Source organism: Hippopotamus amphibius, chromosome 9, assembly GCF_030028045.1.
Source record: "Hippopotamus amphibius kiboko isolate mHipAmp2 chromosome 9, mHipAmp2.hap2, whole genome shotgun sequence".
In the NCBI taxonomy this organism is placed as follows: domain Eukaryota; kingdom Metazoa; phylum Chordata; class Mammalia; order Artiodactyla; family Hippopotamidae; genus Hippopotamus; species Hippopotamus amphibius.
In genome coordinates this window covers 44,570,508-44,588,442 of record NC_080194.1, presented here as the reverse complement: position 1 = coordinate 44,588,442, position 17,935 = coordinate 44,570,508, and the positions used below count along the sequence as shown (strand labels likewise).

Sequence of the window (17,935 nt, the reverse complement as noted above, 5' to 3'; positions counted from 1 at the left end):
TTGAATTTAAGAAAAGACTTCTCAGTCCCATACTGATGTGTGCACTTTATGGAGTCACTTTAGAGAGAGAGCCTCACTGCAGCCAGGGATGGTGCCCTTCCTCCATCTGGCCTGACCCCACTTGGTCTCTGCCAAGGGCATTGTCTCCTGGTGCTTCCATGGTTTCCACTTCTTGGGGTGACAGCATACTTGGGAGTCTGTCCTGACCCCAAATTGTGTTCTTCCTGCAGAATGCTTCCCCTAACTCTGTCACCCTGGTATTTTCCATGAACATTACTAGTGCCCCTCCATCCTGCCCCAACCTGGTCTCACTGAGTCCATCAGCAAATATGTATAACCTTTCTCCATACAAAAGACTGTATGTGTGAGTGGCGTTTGGGGAAGGGGGTCAGTTGAAGAGGGAATTACAGCTTTTGGTCTCTGACTGCAGAGACCACTCTTGGGCACTAGAGAAGTTCCCAAGCTGGTTAGCCCTCTTGATTGATTCCCTATCTTCCAGCTCTTCCTGGGAATGATAGAGCTTGTCCCCTACCCAAGGTCTTTGCACCCACAGGGAGGCATCTGTAACATCACTGACCAGCAAGAGGTACATCCTGAGGTTCCCGGCGCTGGAGACACTGATGCTTGATGACAACAAACTCTCCAACCCAAATTGCTTTGCCAGCCTGGCCGGGCTCAGGAGGTAAAGCTACAAGCCTGTCTCTGCAGGGTCCTCTATAACCCCCGGCCTTGCTCATACCTTGAGTGCTGCTCTGGAAGCCAAAAGGCCTGGGTTTAAATCCCAGCTCCACCACTTATCTCTGCTGTGTGGCCATGGGTAAGTCATCTCCCCTCTGAGCTTTAGCTCAAGCCAAAAAAATGAGGCATCAGTAAAGATATTTCTGATCATGTGACTGGATTATAAGCAGCAAAGAGAAAGGAGGGTAGAAGGAGATATTATCAGAGATGGGATCCTGACCCTAACGGAGGCAACAGAAGAAAAAAAAAAAGAATCAGAAAGATAACTTAAACTCTGAGCTCTACCTGTAGTTGGCCGTCTGTATCTGGGTTTTGTATCCTCAGATTTAACCAACATAGAACCCACAGATACGGAGGGCTGACTATATTCGATTAAAGTAATGAATTGCTGGCATTTAAATGGTTAAGTTTTAGATCCCTGGAAAATTTACTTTGGACTCAAATGCAATTTACTGAACACTTCTTTGTGCCAGGTCACTTACATATTGTCTCATTTAATCTTCACAAGAACCTTGAAAAGTTAGTAAATACTATCCCCATTTTAGAGATAGGGATATTGAGGCCCAGAGAGGGTAAGTCACTGGCTCAAGGTCACACAGGAGGAGTAAGTGTCCAAGTCTGATTCCATGTTCTTTCCCTAAAGTTGCTTGGTAAATGTCCCTGAGGTATCATTACTGCTGTGATTCTGTATTCACTTTCCTTAATTGAAGACTGAAGAAGTTAAGCCTGGACCAAAACAGGATTTTCCGGATCCCGTACCTACAGCAGGTTCAGCTCCGAGATGGGTCTGGAAACTGGGTTGGAGGCAGGGGGAGTCCCCGGAAAGAGCCCCAATCCATGCTGCAGCCCACGCCGTGGATATTTGAGCCCTCAGATGACCAACCGGATTATACTGTACTGCCCATGAAAAAGGATGTTGACCGGACAGGTTAGTGATACCCCTTGTTGCAGAGATTCTAGCCCTATGGAATGAATAAGCTTCCAAGAGTTTATTCTGAAAGTCTGTGACTCCCTGGGGAGCTGCTGCTTTTCAGCTGCTGGAGTGGGGAGATTGCTGTCCTACATGAACTATTTCAATGACTTCCTAACGGTTCTGTCAGTCAAGATGCTTTTACAACGCAGTTACAAGTGGATTTTTTCTTTTTTATCTCAACTAATGAGAAACTGAGAAGTAAGGCTTTCCAGAGATGGTTAATTCTGGGGTGCAGTGATGTTCTCAAGGGACTCAGGCTCTTTCCATCCTCTCCTCTCCATCCTTGGCCTGCATGCTTGTCCTTCTTGCTTTTTCTTTTAGGCTGGTTCCCATTGAGGTCTCAAGGTGGCTACCACAGTTCCAAGAATCAAATCCAGATGGCAGCATTCAGAGGCAGAAAATGAAAGAAATGTTACCTTTATTATACACCAAAGTCCCTTTAATACATGAGTGTATATGTAGATTACATATTCTCCTCCACTGATCTAATTCTCTATTACTGTGTCGATACCACACTTTTTCTGTAACATTTATTTTAAATTGAGGAATAAATTACATAGAATAAAATACAGAAATCTTGAATTTTATATATGTAAAGCTTGAATTTTTACATATATATATACTCTTTTAACTATCATCCATATTACAATATAGAGCATTTTCAGCATCCCATGTGGCACCCTCCCGTTAAGTACCTCCTCTAAGAATAACCACCATTTTGACTTGTGTCACCACAGATGAGTTTTGCCTGACTTGAAATTCATGTATCACTCAACGTTAAGTCTGTGGGATTCATTCATGTTTTTGCTTATATCAGGGGTTCACTGTTTTTTATTTCTTTTATTTATTCCATTCATACCACAATTTATTTACCCTTTTTACTGTTGATAGACATTTTGGTTACTTCTCTTTGGGAGCTATTACAGATAAAGCTGCTGTGAACATTTTTTTTACACATCTTTTGGTGGGCATAAGCACATGCTTCAGTTGGGTATACACCCGGGGTAGAGCTGCTGAGTCGCAGAGTATAAAAGTTCGTTTAGCATTAGTGGATACTGCCAAATTCTTTCCCAGTGTGGTTGTACCAGTTTTCAATCCCATATTATGTAAGAGATTTCCAGTTATTCCATATCCTCACAAATACTTGGTACCATCAGTCTTTTTCATTTTACTGGTTTTGGTAGGTACATAGTGATATCTCATTGTGGTTTGATTTGCATTTCTCAAGTGATGATGATGTTGAGTACCTTTTTAAATGTTTATTGGTCACTTTGATATCCTCTTTTGGAAGTGACTGTTCGCCTTTTGCTCATATTTAAATTGGGTTGTGTGTCATCTTTGTTGTTGTTGACTTGAGTCTTTTATGTATCCTGGATACAAGTTCCTCATAGATCCATATATCACAAAAATCTTTTCTCAGTCTGTGGCTTGCTTTTTCATATTACTGGTGAATTCTGATGAACAGAAGTTCTTAATTTTAATCAAGTCCAATTCATCAGTCTTTACAGTTAGTGCTTTCTATTTCCTGAACAAAAATTTTTTGCCTGTTTCAAGCTATGAAGATATTTTTCTATATTTTCTTCTAGAAGCTTGATTATTTTAGTTTTTACATTTGGTCTATGATCTATCTAGAATTAATTTTTGTATATAGTGTGTGGTAGAGTCAAAGTTAACTCTTTTATGTGGATATCTAATTGACCTAGTACAATTTGTTGAAAAGACTACATCCTTTTCCCCACCGAGTAGTTGGGGAGGCGTTGTGGTAAGGCAGGTGACATTGTATGTGTCTAAGTGACTGTAGCTTTGTAACAAGTTTTGACAACTGACAGTGAAATTCTCCAGCTATGATGTTGTTCTTCAAAATTGCTACAGGTATTGTAAGCCCTTTTCATTTCTATGCAGATTTTAGAATCAGCTTATCAACTTCCACACAAATTCCTGCTGGGATTTTGATCGGAATTGCATTGAACCTATAGACCAAATTTGGAGAGAACTGATATCTTTACAATAGTGCGTTTTCAGATTCATTAAAATAATATATCGCATCATTTTTTAGGTCTTTTAAAATTCTTCTCAACAATGCTTTGTAGGCTTCAATGGCGAGGTTATGCATATTTTTCATTAGGTTTATTCCTAGGTGTTTGGTCTTTTTTATGCTACCATCAATGGTGTTGCTTTTTTATATTTCATTTCCACATGTTTGTTGCTAGTGCATAGAAATATTGAACATGTATCCAGTAACCTTTCTAAATTCTCTTATCACTTTTAGTCATTCACAGATTCCTTTTGGATTATCTATGTTCACCATCATGACATCTACAGATAATGACCATTTCATTTATTCTTTACCAATCTTATACCTCTTATGCCTTTTTATTTCTTTATTTTGCTGGCTAAGACTTCCAGTGATTCAGTTATACATATATATGTATGTATCTATATTTTTTTTAGATTCTTTTCCATTATAGTTTATTACAAGATATTGAATATAGTTCCCTGTGCTATGCAGTAAATCCTTGTTGTTTATCCTATATATAGTGGTGTGCATATGTTAATCCCATACTCCCAATTTTGCCTCCCTCTTCTTCCTCTTTAATAATAGGTTTTCTATGTCTGTGAGTCTGTTTCTGTTTTGTAAATAAGTTCATTTGTACTATTTCTTAGGTTCCATATATGTGATATATGATATTTGTCTTTCTCTGTCTGACTTACTTCACAGTATAATCTCTAGGTCCATGCATGTTGCTGCAAATGGCATTATTTCATTCTTTTATATGGCTGAGTAATATTCTATTGTATGTGTATCACATCTTCTTTATCCATTCTTCTGTTTATGTACACTTAGGTTGCTTCCATGTCATGGCTATTGTAAATAGTGCTGCTATGAACATTGGGGGTGCATGTTTCATTTTGAATTAGAGTTTTCATTGTTTCCAGTTATATGCCCAGTAGCAGGATTGATGGATCACATGGTAACTCTATTTTTAGTTTTTTAAGGAACCTCCATACTGTTTTCCATAGTGGCTGCAACAATTTACATTCCTACCAACAGTGTACAAGGGTTCCTTTTCTCCACACCTGCTTCAGCTCTTATTATTTGTAGACTTTTAGATGTTGGTCCTTCTGATTTGTGTCAGGTGATACTTCATTGTAGTTTTGATTTGCATTTCTCTAATAATTAGCAATGTTGAGCATCTTTTCATGTGCCTGTTGGCCATCTGTATGTCTTCAATGGAGAAATGTCTATTTAGGTCTTCTGCCCATTTTTTTGATTGTGTTGTTTGTTTTTGTTGTTGTTGTTATTGAATTGTATGAGCTGTTTGTGCATTATGGATATTAACCCATTGTCGGTCACATAATTTGCAAGTATTTTCTCCCATTCTGTATGTTGTCTTTTCATTTTTTTTAATGGTTTCCTTTGCTGTGCAAAAACTTGTAAGTTTTATTAGGTCCCATTTGTTTATTTTTGCTTTAAAAATTTCTGTTGCCTTGGAAGACTGACCTAAGAAAACATTGCTACGATTTATGTCAGAGAATGTTTTGCCTATGTTCTCTTCTAGGCGTTTTATGGTGTCATGTCTTATATTTAAATCTTTAAGTCATTTTAAGTTTATTTTTGTGTATGGTGTAAGGGAGTGTTTTAACTTCATTGGTTTACATGTGACTGTCCAGCTTTCCCAACACCAATTGCCGAAAAGACTGTCTTTTCTCTATTGTATATTCTTGCCTTCTTTGTTCTTTGTTTGTTTGTTTTCATTTTACTTTTTAAGGACTTTTATTGAGATATAATTGTGTTACATGAAAATGCATTCTGAGCTCCAAGAAATGCTGACTTTTTTTTTTGTCTTTTTTTCTTTAAGAACTTTTATTGACATGCAATTGACACATAATAAACTCTATATATCCAAAGTGTACAATTTGATATTTTTTTCTTATTAGTAATGTATATATGGCAATCCCAGTCTCCTAATTCATCCCATCCCAACCCCCCAATGTGATTTTAAAAGGGATCATTTTTTTTTTACTTTCTCTTTCTGATATTTCATTGTTAGTGTAAAGAATTGCAACCAATTTCTGTATGTTAATCTTGTATCCTGCTACCTTGCTGCATTTGTTTATTAGTTCTAGTAGTTTTTGTGTGGAGTCTTTAGGATTTTCTATATGTAGTATAATGTCATCTGCATATAATGACAATTTTACCTCTTCCCTTCCATTTTATTTATTTATTTATTTAGGCTGTGCTGGGTCTTAGTTGCGGCACATAGGATCTTTTTTTTTATGCAGCATGTGGACTTCTTAGTTGTGGCATGCAAACTCTTAGTTGCAGCATGCATGCAGGATCTAGTTCCCTGACCAGGGATTGAACCCAGGCCCCCTGCATTAGGAGCACAGAGTCTTACCCACTGGACCACCAGGGAAGTCCCTCCCTTCCAGTTTAGATACATTTTATTTCTTTTTCTGGTCTGATTGCTTTGGCAAGTATTCCAGTACTATGTAGAATAGAAGTGGTGAGAGTGCGCATCCTTGTCTTGTTCCAGATTTTAGCTGGAAGGCTTTCAACTTTTCACAGTTGAGTATTATGTTGGCTGTAGATTTGTCATAAATAGCTTTTATTATGTTGAGATATGTTTTCTCTATACCTACTTTGGTAAGAGTTTTTATCATGAATGGATGTTGAATTTTATCAAATGCTTTTTCTGCATCTATTGAGATGACCATGTGGTTATTGTCATTTATTTTGTTGATGTTGTGTATCATATTGTTTTGTGTATGTTGAACCATCCTTGAAACCCTAGGATGAATCCAACTTGATCGTTGTGTATGATCGGTTTTATGTGTTGTTGGATTCTGTTTGCTAATATTTTTTTGAGGGTTTTTTCATCTATATTCATCAGAGATGTTGGCCTGTAATTTTCTTTTTTGGTAGTGTCTTTGTCTATTTTTGGTGTAAGGGTGATGCTGGCTTCATAGAATGACTTTGGGAGTGTTCCCTTTTCTGCAGTCTTTTGGAAGAGTTTGAGAAGGATAGGTATAAGTTCTTCTTTGTATCTTTGGTAGAGTTCCCAAGTGAAGCCATCCAGTCCTGAACTTCTGTTTGCAGGGAGTTTTTTTTTTTTTTTTTAATTACAGATTTTACTTTTAGTGATCAGTCTGTTCAAATTATCTTTTTCTTCTTGATTCAGTTTTGGTTGGCTGTATGTTTTTAGAAACTTTTCCATTTCTTTTGTCTGTTTTGGTGGCATATAAATGTTCATAATATTTTCTGATGGAATTTGTATTTCTGTGGAATTGGTTGTTATTTCTGCTGTTTCATTGCTTATTTTGTTTATTTGAGTCCATTCTCTTATTGGTGAGCCTGGCTACAGGTTTGTCGATTTTTGTTTATCTTTTCAAAAAACCAGCTCTTGGTTTTATTGGGTTTTTTCTTATTGTTTTTTAACTTCTATTTTATTTATTTCCTCTCTGATCTTTGTTATTTTCTTTCTTCTACTGACTTTAGGTTTTGTCTTTTTCCATTTCTTTTAGGTGGTAGGTTAGGTTGTTTATTTGGGATTTTTCTTGTTTTTTTGTGGAAGGCCTGTATTGCTATGAACTTTCCTCTTAGAACTGCTTTTGATGCATCCCATAGATTTTGTGTGGTTGTGTTTTCATTGTCATTTATCTTGAGATATTTTTTATTTCCTCTTTGATTTTACTGTTGGCCCATTGGTTTTTAATAGCATATTGTTTAGTTCCCATGTGATCTCTCTCTCTCTCTCTCTTTTTTTTTTTTATGTGATTAATTTCTGGTTTCATACTATTGTGGTCAGAGAAGATGCTTGAAATAATTTGTATTCTCTTAAGTTTATTGAGGTTTGTTTTGTGAACTAGTATGTGATTTATCCTGGAGAATGTTTCATGTGCACTTGAAAAGAATGTTTATTCTGAGTTTTGTTTTGTTTTGTTTTGTTTATAACAGCTTAATTTTTTTAAATTTTATTTATTTATTTATTATTTTTGGGGGGGTACACCAAATTCAATCAACTGTTTTTATACACATATCCCCGTATTCCCTCCCTTCCTTGACTCCCCCCCACTCGAGTCCCCCCCACCCTCCCCACCCCAGTCCTCTAAGGCATCTTCCATCCTCGAGTTGAACTCCCTTTGTTATACAACAACTTCCCACTGGCTATCTATTTTACAGTTGGTAGTATATATATGTCTGTGTTACTCTCTCGCTTCATTTTTTGAATGTAGTGTCCTATAGTATCAATTAAACCTAACTGTTCCGTTGTGTCATTTAGGATCTCTGTTGCCTTATTGATTTTCTGTCTGGAAGGTCTGTCCATTGATGTCAGTGGGGTGTTAAAGTCTCCTACTATTACAGTATTACCATCAATTTCTCCTTTTATGTCTGTTAGTATTTGTTTTATGTATTTAGGTGCTTCTACATTGGGTGCATATATGTTAACAAGTGTGATATCCTCTTCTTGTATTGATCCTTTTATCATGATATAGTGTCCTTTACCTTTCCTTATGGCCTTTGTTTTAAAGTTTGTTTTGTCTTATAGGAGTATTGCTACCCTTGCTTTCTTGTCATTTCCATTTGCATGAAATATCTTTTCCCATCCCCTCACTTTCAATCTGTATGTGTCTTTCACCCTAAAGTGGGTCTCCTGTAGGCAGCATACTGTAGGTTCTTGTTTTATTATCCAGCCTGCCACTCTATGTCTTTTGATTGGAGCATTTAGTCCACTGACATTTAAAGTAATTATCGATAAGTATGTATTTACTGCCATTTAAAATCTTGTTTTCCAGTCAATTTTGTATTTCTTCTTTGTTGCTTTCTTTTCATTTTCCTTTTGTGGTTTGATGATTTTCTTTTGTATTATGCTTGAGTTCCTTTCTTTTTGGTTTTTGTGAATCTATTGTATGTTTTGATTTGTGGTTGCCCTAGTTTTCAAGTATGTTAATCCATATCTACTTGATTTAGACTGGTAGTCACATAAGCTCAAACACATTCTAAAAGATCTACATTTTCTTACTCCCCTCCCCAACATTTTGTGATTTTAATGCCCTATTTTACATCTTCATGTTTATCCTTTTGCTGTTCAATGTAGTTATAATTGCTTTCACAGAAAGCAGTTGATTTTCTAAATCTATATACTGTCTTATTTAAGTGATCTTCAGTCCTTTTATATATTTACCTTTTCTGTTGTGATTTTCCCTTTCCTATACATTCTTGCTTCTTTTCTATTTAGAGAAGTTCTTTCAGTATTTCTTTTAAGATATGTTTAGTATTCCTATATTGTTTTAGTTTTTGCTTATCTGAGAAGTTTTTTTTTTAATCTCTTCTTCTATTCTAAATGATAATCTTTCTGGATAGGGTATCCTAAGTTGCAGGCTTTCCCCTTTCAGCACTTTGAGTATATCTTGCCACTCCCTTCTGGTCTGCAAAGTTTCTGTAGAGAAATCAGCTGATGGCCTTGTGGGGGTTCCCTTGTAACTGACTGTTTTTCTCTTGCTGCCTTTAGAATCCTCTCTTTAACTTTTTAACTTTTGCCATTTTAATTATGGTATGTCTTGGAGTAGGTCTGTTTGGGTTCATCTTGTTTGGGACCCTCTGTGCTTCCTATACCTGGATATCTGTTTCCTTCTTTAGGTTTGGGAGGTTTTCAGCCATAATTTCTTCAGATACATTTTAAATCCCCTTTCTCTTTCTTCTCCTTCTGAGAGTCCTATTATGCATATATTGGCATGCTTTATATTATCTCATATGTTGCTTTCATTTTATTTCATTTGTCTTTCTGTCTGCTGTTGTGATTGGGTGGATTACTGTTATTCTGTCTTCCAGATCACTTATTTGTTCTTTTGCATTATTTGGCCTGCTATTCATTGCCTTTAGCTAAGTTTTCATCTCAGCAATTGAGTTGTCTGATTTTGAATGGATCCTTTTTCTAGTTTCTAATTCCTTGTTACAGTGATCCACGTTTCTGTTGATAGCCTTTCTTAATTCCTTCAGCATTTTTATTACCTCCTTTTTGAACTCAGGGTCTGGTAGACTGCAGAGGTCTGTTTCATTGTTTGTTCTTCTAGGGGATTTCTCTTGTTCTTTTAATTGGGAATAATTCCTCTGCTTTTCCATTTTTCTTGTGTATCTCTGATTTTATGAATTTAGGAGAAACAGTTATCTACTCTGGTCTGGAAGAGCTGTTTTCATGTGGGAGCATCCCTGTGTAGGCTGCTTGTGTCCAGTATTTTTGGTACGAGGGCTGTAGTTAGTATGGATGCTTATCACATCTTTCCTAAGGATGTGCTGGCCTTTGTCCCCTTGATAGAGGGGGTGCGTTTGGTGTTGTTGTGACCAGAGCCTGCACCGGATGTTAGGCAGGGCCTTGTGTTTGCTCTGCGGTTGTCTCAGCCCTGTGGGGGGGCAGGGTCTACTTCCCAGTTGTTGGAGTAGAAGCCCCCAGATCCAGTTCTAGTCTGTGGTGTGAGGTAGGTGGGACTGGAGTGCTCCCGCTGGGAAAAGAGCCACTGAGTGTTCTTCCCCAGGAGCTGTCTGCCAAAACCATGTGATTCTGTGATGCCGCCTGCCACCCAGTGTGAGTGAGCACAAAGATCACGGTTGCTGGCATTGCCCTGGGTGGTCGCCTCCACTTAGGAGCTCCACTATTCAGCTCAGGGGTCCCTTAGGCACATGTGTGCACTCACAAAGCTACCGGCACATAAACCTGCAGGAGTCATGCCCCCAAGCCTGCAGATAGTCAGCTTAGATGGCCCTCAGGCCCGTGTGTGCAGTCCCGGTCCCCAAATCCACCAGAGTGAGAACCCACCAGAGCTGCATCTGGCGCCAGCAGTGGGATTGCCGGTAATCAGCTCAGACATCCCTCAGGTGTGCATCTGCATATGCACCTACAAAGTTCACAGAACCCGCGGTGGCCAGAGCCACCCCTGCTGTGAGCACACTGACAATGAGGCTGCTGTGGTGGACCCAGGCCCCTCCTTTCCCGTGTTGACAGTGGGGGTCCTCTGGTAGACCCACCCTCTGTCCTTCATGTGTCCCCAGTTGTGGCCTGGGTCACAATCCAGGCACTTCAGGCTGTCTCCAGGCAGCCAAACCTAGTCCTTTCCTGGGGTCTGTTCTCTGAAGTCCAAGTTTCAGCACCCAATATGCATACACCAGCAGGCATGTATCGCAGGCTGGGAAATGCAACAATGTGGCCAGGACCATCAGTGCTGGTCAATCTCTACACTGTGGGGCTGCAGGCCAACTCCTGCACTCTCCTCTCAGGCCTCTGAATCTCCCTGTCTCTCGTGGCAGATCTTCCAGCTGGTGAAGGAGGTTCCCAGGATGAGGGAAGCTTTCCTCTTTCACAGCTCCCTTCCAAGGGTGCAGGTCCCATCCCAATTCCTCTTCTTCCCCCTTTTCCCTTCCTCCTACCTGGTTACATGGGGATCTTTCTTACAGCTTTGGTTGTATGAGATCTTCTGCAACCTTTTAGTAGGTATTCTGTGAGAATTGTTGTGGGAGGAGGTGAGCTCCACGTCCCTCTGCTCGGCCATCTTGATCTCCTTCTCCATGTGTTTTCTATTTTTTTTTTTTTGTATTTCTTTTTTTTTTCTTTTTTTTCTTTTCTTAGAACTTTTATTGAGATACAGTTAACATACAATAAATTGCATATATTTAGAGCATACAATTTGGAATCCCAATCTCCCAATTCATTCCCCCCCAACCCTCCCCGCTTTCCCCACTTGGTGTCCATATGTTTGTTCTCTACATCTGTGTCTCTATTTCTGCCTTGCAAACTGGTTGATTTGTACCATTTTTCTGTAGTCCACATATGTGTGTTAATATACAGTATTTGTTTTTCTCTTTCTGACTCACTTCACTCTGTATGACAGTCTCCAAGTCCATCCATATCTCTAGAAATGTCCCAGTTTCCTTGCTTTTTTACAGCTGAGTAATATTCCATTGTATATATGTACCACATCTTTTTTATCCATTCATCTGTTGATGGACATTTAGGTAGCTTCCATGTCCTGGCTATTGTAAATAGTGCTGCAGTGAACATTGGAGTGCATGTGCCTTTCTGAATTATGGTGTTCCCTGGGTATATGCCCAGTAGTGGGATTGCTGGGTCATATGGTAACTCTATTTTTAGTTTTGCAAGGAACCTCCCTACTGTTCTCCATAGTGGCTGTATCAATTTACATTCCCACGAACAGTGCAAGAGCATTCCCTTTTCTCCACACCCTCTCCAGCATTTCCTGTTTGTAGATTTTCTGATGATGCCCATTCTGACTGGTGTGAGGTGATACCTCATTGTCATTTTGATTTGCATTTCTCTAATAATTAGTGATGTTGAGCAGCTTTTCATGTGCCTCTTGGCCACCCATATGTCTTCTTTTGAGAAATGCCTATTTAGGTCTTCTGCCCATTTTTTGATTGGGTTGCTTGTTTTTTTGATATTGAGCTGAATGAACTGTTTATATATTTTGGAGATTAGTCCTTTGTCTGTTGATTCATTTGCAAATATTTTCTCCCATTCTGAGGGTTGTCTTTTGGTCTTGCTTATAATTTCCTTTGCTGTGCAGAAGCTTTGAAGTTTCATTAGGTCCCACTTATTTATTTTTGTTTTTATTTCCATTACTCTAGGGGGTGGATCAAAAAAGATCTTGCTGTTATTTACATCAAAGAGTGTTCTTCCTGTGTTTTCCTCTAGCAATTTTATAGTGTCTGGCCTTACATTTAGGTCTTTAATCCATTTTGAGTTTATTTTTGTGTATGGTATTAGGAAGTGTTCTAATCTCATTCTTTTACATGTAGCTGTCCAGTTTTCCCAGCACCACTTATTGAAGAGGCTGTCTTTTCTCCATTGTATATCCTTGGCTCTTTTGTCATAGATTAGTTGACCATAGTCTATCTCTGGGCTTTCTATTCTGTTCCATTGATCTATATTTCTATTTTTGTGCCAGTACCATACTGTCTTGATCACTGTAGCCTTGTAGTATAGCCTGAAGTCAGGAAGCCTGATTCCACCAACTCCGTTTTTCCTTCTCAAGATTGCTTTGTCTATTCAGGGTCTTTTGTGTTTCCATACAAATCGTAAAATTTCTTGTTTCAGTTCTGTGAAAAATGCCATTGGTAATTTGATGGGGATTGCATTGAATCTGTAAATTGCTTTGGGTAGCATAGTCATTTTCACAATGTTGATTCTTCCAATCCAAGAACATGGTATGTCCCTCCATCTATTTGTATCATCTTTGATTTCTTTCATGAGTGTCTTATAGTTTTCTGAGTACAGGTCTTTTACCTCCTTGGTTAGGTTTATTCCTAGGTATTTTATTCTTTTTGTTGCAATGGTAAATGGGATTGTTTCCTTAATTTCTCTTTCTGATCTTTCATTGTTAGTGTATAGAAATGCAACAGATTTCTGTGTGTTAATTTTGTATCCTGCAACTTTACCAAATTGATTAGGTCGAGTAGTTTTCTGGTGGCATCTTTAGGATTTTCTATGTATAATATCATGTCATCTGTGAACAGTGACAGTTTTACTTCTTCTTTTCCAATTTGGATTCCTTTTATTTCTTTTTCTTCTCTGATTGCTGTGGCAAGGACTTCCAAAACTATGTTGAATAGTAGTGGCGAGAGTGGACATCCTTGTCTTGTTCCTGATCTTAGAGGGAATGCTTCCAGTTTTTCACCATTGAGAATGATGTTTGCTGTGGGTTTGTCATATATGGCCTTTATTATGTTGAGGTCAGTTCCCTCTGTGCCCACCTTCTGGAGAGTTTTTATCATAAATGGGTGTTGCATTTTGTCAAAAGCTTTTTCTTCATCTATTGAGATGATCAATTTATTAATATGGTGTATCACATTGATTGATTTGCGTATATTGAAAAATACTTGCATTCCAGGGATAAACCCCACTTGATCATGGTGTATGATCCTTTTAATGTGTTGTTGGATTCTGTTGGCTAGTATTTTGTTGAGGATTTTTGCATCGAAATTCATCAGTGATATTGGTCTATAATTTTCTTTTTTTTTCATATCTTTGTCTGGTTTTGGTATCAGGGTGATGGTGGCCTCATAAAATGAGTTTGGGAGTGTTGCTTCCTCTGCAATGTTTTGAAAGAGTTTGAGAAGGATGGGTGTTAGCTCTTCTCTAAATGTTTGATAAAATTCACCTGTGAATCCATCTGGTCCTGGACTTTTGTTTTTTTGGGAGATTTTTCATCACAGTTTCAATTTCATTCCTTGTGATTGGTCTGTTCATATTTTCTATTTCTTCCTGATTCAGTCTTGGAAGGTTATACCTTTCTAAGATTCTGTCCATTTCATCCAGGTTGTCCATTTTATTGGCATATAGTTGCTTGTAGTAGTCTCTTGTGGTGCTTTTTATTTCTGCGGTGTCTGTTGTAACTTCTCCTGTTTCCTTTCTAATTTTAATGATTTGAGTCCTCTCCCTCTTTTTCTTGATGAGTCTTGCTAGAGGTTTATCGATTTTATTTATCTTCTCAAAGAACCAGCTTTTAGTTTTATTGATTTTTGCTATTGTTTTCTTTGTTTCTATTTCATTTATTTCTGCTCTGATCGTTATGATTTCTCTACGTCTACTAACTTTGGGTTTTGTTTGCTCTTCTTTCTCCAGTTTCTTTAGGTGTAAGGTTAGATTATTTGGGATTTTTGTTGTTTCTTGAGGTAGAATTGTATTTCTATAAACTTCCCTCTTAGAACTGCCTTTGCTGCATCCCATAGGTTTTGGATCATTGTATTTTCATTGTCATTTGTCTCTAGGTATTTTTTGATTTCCTCTTTGATTTCTTCAGTGATCTGTTGGTTATTTAGTAGCATATTGTTTAGCCTCCATGTGTTTGTGTTTTTTACAGTTTTTTTCCAGTAATTGATTTCTAATCTCATAGCATTGTGGTCGGAAAAGATGCTTGATATGATTTCAATTTCCTTGAATTTTCCAAGGCTTGATTTATGACCCAAAATGTGATCTGTCCTGGAGAATGTTCCATGTGCACTTGAGAAGAATGTGTAATCTGCTGTTTTTGGATGTAATGTCCTGTAGATATCTATTAAATCAAGCTGATTTATTGTGTCATTTAAAGCTTGTGTTTCCTTATTAATTTTCTGTGTGGATGATCTGTCCATTGGTGTAAGTGGGGTGTTAAAGTCCCCCACTATGATTGTGTTACTGTCGATTTCCTCTTTCATGGTTGTTAACATTTGCCTTATGTATTGAGGTGCTCCTATATTGGGTGCAGATTTATTTATAATTGTTATCTCCTCTTCTTGGATTGATCCCTCGATCTTTATGTAGTGTCCTTTCTTGTCTTTTGTAACATTTGTTATTTTAAAGTCTATTTTATCTGATATAAGTATTGCTACTCCAGCTTTCTTTTGATTTCCATTTGCATGGAATATCTTTTTCCATCCCCTCACTTTCAGTCTGTATGTGTCCCTAGGTCTGAAGTGAGTCTCTTGGAGACAGCATATATATGGGTCTTGTTTTTGGATCCATTCAGCCAGTCTGTGTCTTTTTGTGGGTGCATTTAGTTCATTTACATTCAAGGTAATTATTGATATGTATGTTCCTATTACCATTTTCTTAATTGTTTTGTGTTTGGTTTTGTAGGTCCTTTTCTTCCCTTATGTTTCCTGCTTAGAGAAGTTCCTTTAGCATTTGTTGTAGGGCTGGTTTGGTGGTGCTGAATTCTCTTAGCTGTTGCTTGTCTGTAAAGCTTTTGATCTCTCCATCGAATCTGAATGAGATCCTTGCTGGGTAGAGTTTTCTTGGTTGTAGGTTCTTCTCTTTCATTACTTGAAGTATATCATGCCACTCCCTTCTGGCTTGTAGAGTTTCTGCTGAGAAATCAGCTGTTAACCTGATGGGAATTCCCTTGTATGTTATTTGTCATTTTTCCCTTGTTGCTTTTAATAACTTTTCTCTGTCTTGAATTTTTGTCAGTTTGACTACTCTATGTCTTGGCATGTTTCTCCTTGGGTTTATCCTGCCTGGGACTCTCTGTGCTTCCTGCACTTGGGTAGCTATTTCCCTTCCCATGTTAGGGAAGTTTTCAACTATAATCTCTTCCAATATTTTCTCAGGTCCTTTCTCTCGCTCTTCTCCTTCTGGGACCCCTATAATGCGAATGTTGATGCGTTTAACATTGTCCCAGAGGTCTCTTAGGCTGTCTTCAGTTCTTTTCATTCTTTTTTCTGTATTCTTTTCCGCATCAGTGATGATCACCATTCTGTCTTCCAGGTCACTTATTCGCCCTTCTGCCTCAGTTAATCTGCTGTTGGTTCCTTCTAGTGTATTTTTCATTTCAGTTATTGTGTTGCATATCTCTGTTTGTTTGCTCTTTAATTCTTCTAGGTCTTTGGTAAACTTTTCAATCTTTGCATCCAGTCTTTTTTCAAAGTCCTGGATCATCTTCACTATCATTATTCTGAATTCTTTTTCTGGAAGGGTGTCTATCTCCTCTTCATTTAGTTGTTTTTCTGGGATTTTAGCTTGTCCCTTCATCTGGTACAGCATCCTCTGCTTTTTCATTTTCTCTGTCTTTCTGTGGCTGTGGTTTTCAGTTCCACAGAAGGAAATACTGCTGATACTGCTTGATACTGCTGTCTTCCTTCTTGTGGAGGAAGCTATCTAGGAGGCTCATGTGTGCTTCCTGATGGGAGGGACTGATGGTGAGTAGGGCTGGGTGGGCAGAGCTCAGTAAGACTTTAATCCGATTTGGTGGGCGTAGATAAGAAAACTTTAATCTGCTTGTCTGCCAACAGGAAGGGGCTGTGTTCCCACCTTGTTTGATATTTGGCCTGAGGCTAGCTAGTTGTGGAGCTTACAGACTCTTTAATGGGGCTAATGGCAGACTCTGGGAGGGCTCACGCCAATGAGAACTTCCCAGAACCCCTGCCCCCAGTGCCCCTGTCTCCTCAGTGAGCCACAGCTGCCCCCCACCTCTGCTGGCAACCCTCCAGCACCAGCAGGTAGGTCTGATTCAGTCTCCCATGGGGTCACTACTCCTTCCCCCTGGGTCCTGCTGAGCACACTTTTTTGTGTGCCCTCCAAGAGTGGAGTCTCTGTTTCCCCCAGTCCCGTGGAAGTCCTGCAATCACATCCCACTGGCTTTCAAAGTCTGATTCTCTGGGGATTCCTCCTCCCATTGCTGGACTCCCAGGTTGGGAAGCCTGACGTGGGGCTCAGAACCCTCACTTTAGTGGGTGGGCTTCTGCGGTATAACTGTTCTCCAGTTTGTGTGTCACCCACCCAGCATTTATGGGATTTGATTTTAACATGATTGCGCCCCTCCTACCATCTCATTGCGGCTTCTCCTTTGTCTCTGTATGTGGGATGTCTTTTTTGGTGAGTTCCAGTGTCTTTCTGTTGATGATTGTTCAGCAGTTAGTTGTAATTCAGGTGCTCTTGCAAGAAGGAGTGAACGCACGTCCTCCTACTCTGCCATCTTTGTGTTTTCTATTTACCATGTTTTTTCCTTCTTTTGTGCCTGCTTGTGAGCACTGATTGAGTTTTCTTTTAAGTCTGCTTTTTCCTCTAGTTGTTTAAAATTATACATCTAATTTCCATTTCAGTGGTTACCCTAAACCTTTTCATGAACATGTGTAAACTCATCTTTGTCTGTCAGTAGCTAGAATCAACCAAATCCAAGTGTTATTCTTTTTTTTTTTTTAATAGCTTTTTTATTTGTTTGTTTGTTTTTTCTTTTTTTTTGGCACACGGGCTTAGTTGCTCCGTGGCATGTGGGATCTTCCTGGAGCAGGGATCGAACCTGTGTCCCCTGCATTGGCAGGCGGATTCTTAACCACTGCGCCACCTAGGAAGCCCCAAGTGTTATTCTTTAATAAGAAAAAAATCTTCATGTGTATTTACCTACTCTACCCTACCCCATCATTTCCCATAAAGTAATAAATACTAATAATGATTTGAGTAGTTTTAATTTTTTTAAATTATGTGCCAACAATTCTTTACACTGAGAGATTGAACTCTTAGTTTTACTTACTTCTGTGCTCACCACAGCTGCTCATATCTCAGATCTTCCTCCTTACACTCCCTGTTTTGTGTCTGTGTATAACTTAGGAGCAGAGGGTTGATTTAATAATAAAACTCAGGTTATTAGCACTTTAACCATTAGTCTTTCTAAAGCTTCTCTTGATCTGTTTTATTTTTTCTCCTTCATTCTTTTTTTTAAAATTTATTTATTTAT

General features: G+C 38.6%; 1 protein-coding gene and 1 non-coding gene across 15 annotated transcripts in view; one reads left to right on the top strand and one right to left on the bottom strand.

The window, feature by feature from the left end:
• Positions 1-17,935, top strand: part of XRRA1 (X-ray radiation resistance associated 1) — a 90,214-nt gene that overhangs the window by 36,493 nt on the left and 35,786 nt on the right. For 12 of the 14 annotated variants that reach the window (XM_057749947.1, XM_057749949.1, XM_057749948.1 and 9 more), the window contains 2 exons: positions 554-682; positions 1,449-1,666. The exons of 1 other annotated variant lie outside the window; for it this stretch is intronic. In XM_057749947.1, the coding sequence (XP_057605930.1) occupies positions 554-682; positions 1,449-1,666 (347 nt within the window). Of the gene's footprint in view, positions 1-553; positions 683-1,448; positions 1,667-17,935 lie in introns of those variants that run through there. One more of the 14 variants, XM_057749958.1, reaches the window with a different exon arrangement.
• On the bottom strand, positions 6,057-6,129 carry TRNAR-CCU (transfer RNA arginine (anticodon CCU)). Its single transcript has one exon. It is a non-coding gene; the product is annotated as a tRNA-Arg (tRNA).